The sequence below is a fragment of the Azolla caroliniana genome, unplaced genomic scaffold (assembly GCF_043228905.1).
Source record: "Azolla caroliniana isolate FFs.n. ecotype wild unplaced genomic scaffold, voAzoCaro1.0.p SCAF_5, whole genome shotgun sequence".
Classification (NCBI taxonomy): domain Eukaryota; kingdom Viridiplantae; phylum Streptophyta; class Polypodiopsida; order Salviniales; family Salviniaceae; genus Azolla; species Azolla caroliniana.
The window spans coordinates 16,284,224-16,292,231 of NW_028230440.1; the positions used below are offsets into that span (position 1 = coordinate 16,284,224).

An 8,008-nucleotide genomic window follows, 5' to 3' on the forward strand; every position below is an offset into this window, starting at 1 on the left:
TTGCCATGCAAGCAAGTGGGCGGGCATACCGGTAGCCGCAACGGACATCGAATAGAAGCAAAAAAGAGTGGGGATCTAGATGGATGGGATGGGATGGGATGCAAACAAAGACATGCATACATACATACATACATACATACATACATACATACATACATACACACATAGATGCATCCCATCCACCCATCTCACGTTCATTCAATTCCAAAGAACTGTCGTCAAAATGACAGGCCTGAACATGACAAAAAGTTGAGAGAGAGAGAGAGAGAGAGAGAGAGAGAGTCTGTTCACCTAGTAAAGCAGGCAACAGAACACTCATTGAATTCTCTTCTTTCATTCTTCGTTCTCTCCCCTTACAGACCTACCTACCTACCCATCATCTCTCCGACATGGCCAGCGGAGATGAACTCTCAGGAGAGAGGGCCAAGGCTGAATTCGATGTGGAATCCATGAAGATTTTGTGGGCAGGAGGAGCCCATCACTTCAACATCTCCCAACGCATGGCTCACCTTGTCGCCAATGATCCTGTAAGCTCTCTAACTCTTGTTTCCCTTTCCTTTTTGCTCCTTTGATCATTTTTGCTCCTTAATATGCAATCGATTTGCTTGGGAGACAATGGAGTTTTCCTCCCTAGCTAGCGGAATTTGATTTGGTTGAGAGAAGTTGGGTGACCTTCTTTATATGGACGATGATGGATTGGTTGATTTTCTTCTGAGACAACGGAACATTTGTGCCTCTGGATTACAGATTGTTTTGTGAAACAATAGAATTTGTATTTCCGCATCATATGCCATTGTACTGAAAATGGATTTGATTGGAGGTAGAAAATGCCATTTTTTTATGACTTTGTTATATGAAAGTTTGGGATAAGGTGGTCCAGAAATCATATGTTCAATCCTTTGGAAGCAGGATTGTTTGAATATAAGACTAGGTAGGAATATGTGAAGATTCTGTTTCTGATTCCCGTATTCGGTTATCCAGCCATTTGTTCATGGCTTCTTTCTACTTGCTTTGGAAAAATGGGTAAAATACTGGAAGTTCAGTCTAATTAATCCCGTGCAAATGTTATTGAATATAAGAAGCCTTCAGATTTGAGAAGTTAGTTTCAATGGCAGGTTTGAAATCAAATTAAGAAGCCTCACATTGTCTTGGAATGAATTCAAAGATCTGATTTCCGTTTACCACATCTATTCTCTTTTTGTTCATGAATTTTTATACTGGATTTTTCTACGGATTTTCTAGATCTCAAGAGAAAATCCCCAGAAAACTGATGTTGATTCTATTCTTGAAGTGTTTTTACATTTCATTACTTCTGATAGATTTTTATAGAAGTTTAAAGTCTTATGGGTGCTCTTTTTTTATGCCTTTTTTAGACTCAATTGCCTGGAATTTAAATAAACCCCATAGTTAACCTACATTAAAGCTATAAAATACTTGAAAAATCAAGTTAGCTGTGGGTTTTCCTCAATCTTTGGAACTGATCTGGATATTCTGTTGTGTTCATGGTTAGGTTTTCTGTAAAGATGACAGAGTAAGGTTAAGCCGGAAAGAGCTTTTCAAGAACACCCTACGGAAATCTGCACATGCATGGGAATTAATCCAGAGATTGCATTTAACAGGTATGATGTATATATTCTGAAACTAAAGTTTGACGTTTGTATGATGTGATGGAAGTAAGGTTGCATTTTGTGTTGCAGAGGAAGAAGCAATCAAGCTAAGGATTTTTATCGATGAGCCATCATATACAGACCTACATTTTGTATGTATGGTCAACTAGAATTATGATCAATAAGTTTTAGAAATGCATCTACTAAACCATATTTTCCGTAATCATTTGATTAGGGTATGTTCATACCTGCAATAAAGGGTCAGGGTACCGAGGCCCAGCAAAAGAAATGGTTGCCTCTTGCCAATAGGCAGGCAATTATTGGATGTTATGCACAAACTGAGCTCGGTCATGGCTCAAATGTGCAGGGGCTAGAGACAACTGCTACATTTGACCCTGCAACTGACGAGTTTATAGTTCACAGCCCAACATTGACAGCCACCAAGGTTAGACGTTTTATGTTTTCGGGCTGTTCAAGACATGGGTCTGACTATTTGCCTCCTTGCTTGTTGAATATAATATTTGTACCTACAAAAAATAACCAAATCTTTAAAAAAGAGATCTGTGAACATATTGTTCTATGATCTATCATTAACAGCAGTACTGAATTCGACCTTTATGTATGTTATGAACAGTGATGGCCTGGGGACTTAAAGAAAAAATATAAACTTCCTTGTGTCGAGATATGTGAATATTTGGTCCTATGATCTATCATTACTCACTTCGATCTTTATGTTGATTTATGAACAGTGGTGGCCTGGGGGACTAGGAAAAGTTTCAACACATGCGCTTATTTATGCACGCCTACTAACTGATGGGAATGATTATGGTGTACATGGTAATACATTCTTCAAAGAGGATGGAGAGAATATTTGGACACAAAAGTAAGTTTTAGGTCAAAATTTGAATTTCTTTCTATGGTATATACAGCTTTTATTATTCAAATCCGTAGTCTTGAGGATCATCAGCCTCAACCTGGAGTTACAGTTGCTGACATTGGTGTGAAGTTTGGGAATGGAGCATATAACACAATGGACAATGGCCTTCTTCGCTTCGATCATGTTCGGATTCCTCGAGAGAACATGCTTATGAGGTTTGATTTCTACAACTTATTACCTAAGGATTGGAGGGCCTTGAGTGGTTTGGGAGCTTGCCCTAGGAGTTCAACTCCTGCTAGATTGGTAATTGCAATTGGGGTTGTATCATGCAATCCCCTCCACATAAAGGTTAAAAAAAACATAAGGATCGAGTAAAAGAGTAGGATTTACAATCAGGGCAAACTAGTGGATTCTGTCCCGTTGAGATCTGTAATACGAATTGGGCTGTATTACTTTGATTGCCGTGAGAGTTTAACTCAATTAAGTCCACCTCTTGCAGGTTAGCATCTGTTACAAAGGAGGGGAAATACGTGAAATCTAATGTACCCAGGCAATTGGCTTATGGTGCAATGGTCTTTGTGCGGAAGTCAATCGTGACAGAGGCCTCTAATTACCTTTCAAGAGCAGTCACAATAGCAGTGAGATATAGTGCTGTGAGGCGCCAATTTGGAACTGAAGAAGGAAAGCCTGAAACACAGGTGATTTTCTGGTTATGTATATGTTATATAAATCAATACAGGAAGGAAGCCTTCATATTCTATTATTATTTTCTCAACTTCTTTGTAACTTAATTGTTGAGAATGAGAATTAGAGGTGAATCTTAGCTCATGCAAAGTTATTAGTTTCAATGTATGTATAGTTTGGTAGTAATTATATATCTATTTTCGTTTAAGATGTTGGATTATAAGTCTGTGCGAGAAATAATAGAGAGTTGAAGCTTAGGCTATATGAAGATATAGTTCTAATGTACATAAGGTTTGGAAAGAAATATAGGCTTATGTTTGTTCTAGGTGATCGATTATATAACACAACAAAGTCGGCTTTTCCCACTCCTCGCAACTGCATATGCATATCGGTTTCTTGGGGAATGGATGACATGGTTGTATGCGGATGTTATGAATCGCTTAGAGAACAAAGATTTCACAACTTTAGCTGAAGTACATGCCTGTACTGCAGGCTTGAAATCTGTAACAACATCAACAACAGCTGTAAGTTCATATATATATATATATATATTCAATACATCGACTATACATACATACAGACATGGGCACACACATAATCACATGAATCCATACATGTGCACGATTGTGTTTCGATGCAACATCCCTGGATTCAGATCAGGTATTCATTGTGGTTTTGGAAAATCAGGATGCAATAGAAGAATGTAGAAAGCTTTGTGGAGGACATGGATACCTATGTGCTAGTGGGCTTCCAGAACTCTACGCTGCTTATGTACCTGCTTGCACATACGAGGGCGACAACATCATCCTTTTACTACAAGTGAGATTTTTGTGATGAAATGACTTAATAAAACTTGGAAAGAGTAGAAACATTGTGGAAGCAAATCCTTCGTTGGACAGGTTGCAAGATTTCTGATGAAGACCGTTGCTCAATTAGCATCAGGGAAGAAACCGCCCTCTGGTACAGCTGCTTACCTGGCTAATGTGGAAACTTTGTCGACTGAAGATTGCAAAGTAACCAAAGGTATGGATTGACATGCCTCATATCTCTAACTATAAAAGGTTCTTGTTACCCTTTCGATTATTTGAAACTTTGTTTATGATTTCCATGACTTCAAAATTTCTAGGAAGTGATTGGCTGGAACCAGCTGCACTGAGACATGCTTTTGAGGCACGGTCCGCTCGCCTTACAGTTCGTTGTGCTACTCAGGTTGCATCTGCGACGAGCCCTGAAGCAGGTTGTCCATGGCTTGTTATTTGAAATATAGAAAGACAGAAAGGAATATTAACATCTTTTAAAAGGCCAGAATGGCCAATAAGGTCAAACAAGAGTTTACATTTTAAGTGTTATCTCGTATTTGAGAAAAACAAATCAAAATAAATAAATGTTAATGCTGAGTAAAAAAAGTAAATAAGATAAAAAGAGACTAAAGAATCTTGTTACTGGTAACATGTAAGATTCTCAAGTCAGATATATTGTAACTTTTGTCCTTGAAAGATCTCTAGCACAGGTCAATCCAAAATGGAGAGATCTCCGAAGCGAGGGAAGCACCTGCAATGGTGGGAGGTAATGGCCTTTAGCTGTCAATGACAATGGTGGCGAAATCGTGGTTCATGGGGCTGGGGCCTACGTGCATGAAAAATTGCTATTGCCCGATAGATTGTAACCCCTTTATTATGTTCTGGTCTGGAGCCGATTTCTGTAGCCCTTGATTGACTTGTAGCATGAGTAGGGGTGATGGGGCTAAAGAAAGTTGTGATTGTTCTTTGTTGATGAGCTTGTGTGACTGTACTGTTGTACTTCAACAACTTTTCCCTGTGTCGCTTGATTTCTAGTAAGAAAAGTCCTTAGCATTTTTGACCCTCATGTTCCATGTTTAGTCAGTTGTTTTAATGACATTAGTGCTACCCTGAGCTCCCGAAGCTGTTATATACAGATCACTGATCATAATAACGCCTTGATGATTATAGGGGCTGCTCCCATTGGGGCACCGATGCTTTGCTCCTTATCATGTGGGCAATCATTGAAACTAAAAGTTTCTCTAAATCTTTCCAGTTATTTGCCTTATTAAGACTGTTGCCACATTTCTACTCCATAGAGAAGAATTGGTGTCACAAGTTTATCAAATAGCGACAGTTTTGTTCCTAGTTCTTGGAACTTTTAATGTGCACATTGTCTTTTGAGAGTACCAAGGGCTGCATATGCATGGGAAAGTTGGCACAAGCAGCATTGTGTGAGAACCTAGGCCCCATAAATGTTACTGCTTGGTATGTATATGCCACCTTTTCCTCTCCAAAGAAGAATTCTGGTTTTGATCTTTTTATCCATGCTTGCATGGTGTTAAACACCATCACTTTAGTTTTATCCATGTTTATTGACAAACACTTGTGCACCCGTACGAAACACTTTTAAGGCATTTAGATGTCTTTGTAGTTCCTCCAAAGAGTCAGAAATCAGCACAATATCATCAGCATATTGTAACATGTGTATAGCTATACCCACTAGGCATGTTTCCGAATCTTTCTATGTAGTATGATACCTCATTTACATAGAGACTGAAGAGAGTGGGTGATAGTGGGCCTCTTTGTTTTACTCAATTATGCTAGCCACACCCTTTGACAAACCGTTGGGAGACCGCACATTCCCTAACATGGATTCATACAGTGCATCGATTCCCCATTGCATATCTATAGGGACACCAAAGCCTACTAGCCATTGTGTAAGCCGAGCACGTGCCAGTGTGAAAGGCTTTTTGGAAATCCACAAAGCAGGAATAAATCCTCCTATTATGGGATCTTCCCTCCTCGATAAGGGCTCGGAGGGTCAATATGTGATCCAAAGTTGTGAACCCCTTCCGAAAGCCTGCCTGTCCAGCTGAACGGCGGCCATTTCGCTACACCCATATACTCAACTCCAGGATTGAGCCAGAAAGTTTAGCCAAGTAATGGCCAATCATGATTGTCCTATAGTTTCTCGGAGTCTTGGGTCTCCACTCTTGAGGATTGGCAGAATGGTATGTTCTGTCCATCTAGTAGGGAAACCTTAACTCATAGCTCTATTAAATATGTGTTCTAGCAATGGGAGCAAGATGTCCTAGGTCTACATCCAGAGTACGTATATGCAGATGGTTGTCAAGGAACTAGTGGATCCTCCATATAATACCAGTTAATGCCTAGGATCCATGTCTAGACCATAGAAATGAAGGTGAGCCTAATTGATCCTAGATCTATGTCCAGGCCACAGCTATCATGACTATGGATGGTTGTCCATGAGCTAATACTTATGACTGGATTTGTAAGCCTAGAGTTTCTTGCTTTATGAATGAATGAATAAATAAATAAATAAATAAATAAATAAATAAAAAGAAACTAAGTACCTAAATAGAAAAATAATAAATAACTTCATGGTTGTGAATTTTATATCTAGAAAAATTAACATTTGGGGATTGGCAGGATTTGCTGAGTTGTCCTCAGAGCTGATTAATGCAGCCCGGGCACATTGTGAGCTGATCATAGTCACAAAGTAGGTACAATGCGATTGTTGATATGGTACGATGTATTCTTTTATCTTAAGGGGGTGGGTGATATCCTTCTCGGTTTTAGGTTCTTGGAGGCTCTGAAGAGAGACATATCAGGAAGAGGGGTTGAAAGGCAGCTCCAACTTTTGTGCAACACGTATGCACTGTCGTTGGTAGATTCCCATGCTGGAGACTTTCTTTTGACAGGGTATCTAACTAGTGAACAAGTTGATCTAGCAAAATGTCAACTAAGGAACCTTTTTGCTCAGGTGTGTTCACAATGTTCAATATATACATATAGAATGAGAACTTTCTGCAAACATTTATAGCCTTATGAAAGCAAATATCAAGTGTTGGTGAATCTTTATGTTTCACACCATAAGATTCTGATATAAATAAGAAAAATGGATTACAGAAAAGATTATTAACTTGAGTATGTACTTATGTCTACAATTTATATTGTCTCATATTCGCGTACAAATTTCATTGTTAATGATTCAGATACGTCCAAATGCGGTATCATTGGTTGATTCCTTCGACTATACAGATCACTACCTAGGCTCTGCCTTAGGTCGCTATGATGGCAATGTTTATAGCACATTGTACAAGGAGGCTTGGAAGGATCCCTTGAATGAACTGCCTGTCACGGAAGGTTACAATGAGTTCATTAGGCCAATATTAATGAAAGGGCTCCAACTTTCTCAATCTAGAATGTGAAAGAATGACACCCTTACATTACTTGTGTAAATCAAAAATCCTTTCTACTTGGATGGGACTAATAATTTTACCTCAAGATTAAAGCTTGGAAAAGGTGGATAGTCAAATGAAATAGTGTCATTATTATTAAATGTGAATGCTGATGTCATTTTTATATTTCGTTATTAGCTTGGAAAAGGTGGATATAAGCTTATTTTTATACTTCGTTATTATTAAATGTGAATGCTGATGTTGAAAAAATAGTGTCATTCTCTTGTGTTGAGCTACATGCTTTTCGTTGCGAGTTGTTTGGCTATGGAACCATGCAACACTAATGATGTGTCTTGATGGCACGATCTTTTGGGATTCGTCATGATTCATGAGAATTTGGATCAAACAGCTTCAAGACATGATTCTATGTTTTGCATACTTCGAAGGATCCTTTTGACAGGCCATAATCATAAGCAAGGTACTCTTCTTGCGGATTCACATCAACATGCATTGTCTTATTCCCTGTTTTGCTAGACCATACAAAGTGGCATGTTTTCTTTTGTGAGAACCTTTCCAACATCATATTGAAATATTCGAAGGGATTCTGAGCCAATATAGAAATTTAGGAACAGTGTG

General features: G+C 38.7%; 1 protein-coding gene across 1 annotated transcript; it reads left to right on the forward strand.

Moving 5' to 3' along the window:
* The first annotated feature begins 279 nt into the window (after positions 1-279).
* Positions 280-7,561, forward strand: LOC147864228 (putative peroxisomal acyl-coenzyme A oxidase 1.2). Its single transcript, XM_087319993.1, has 14 exons — positions 280-527; positions 1,511-1,619; positions 1,698-1,759; positions 1,843-2,052; positions 2,357-2,444; positions 2,537-2,699; positions 2,984-3,182; positions 3,495-3,692; positions 3,856-3,987; positions 4,068-4,191; positions 4,295-4,405; positions 6,621-6,690; positions 6,771-6,954; positions 7,187-7,561. Exons 1-14 carry the CDS (start codon positions 390-392, stop codon positions 7,400-7,402), a joined length of 2,004 nt encoding a protein of 667 aa, XP_087176119.1. The 5' UTR covers positions 280-389; the 3' UTR covers positions 7,403-7,561.
* Positions 7,562-8,008: the final 447 nt, after the last annotated feature.

Excerpts from the sequence above, each read along its gene's own strand:
- LOC147864228 (XM_087319993.1), top strand. The coding sequence starts at position 390 with ATGGCCAGCGGAGATGAACTCTCAGGAGAGAGGGCCAAGGCTGAATTC. Across the intron at positions 3,183-3,494 it reads AAGGAAAGCCTGAAACACAG|GTGATCGATTATATAACACA; the intron begins GTGATTTTCTGG and ends TGTTTGTTCTAG. Across the intron at positions 6,691-6,770 it reads GAGCTGATCATAGTCACAAA|GTTCTTGGAGGCTCTGAAGA; the intron begins GTAGGTACAATG and ends TCTCGGTTTTAG.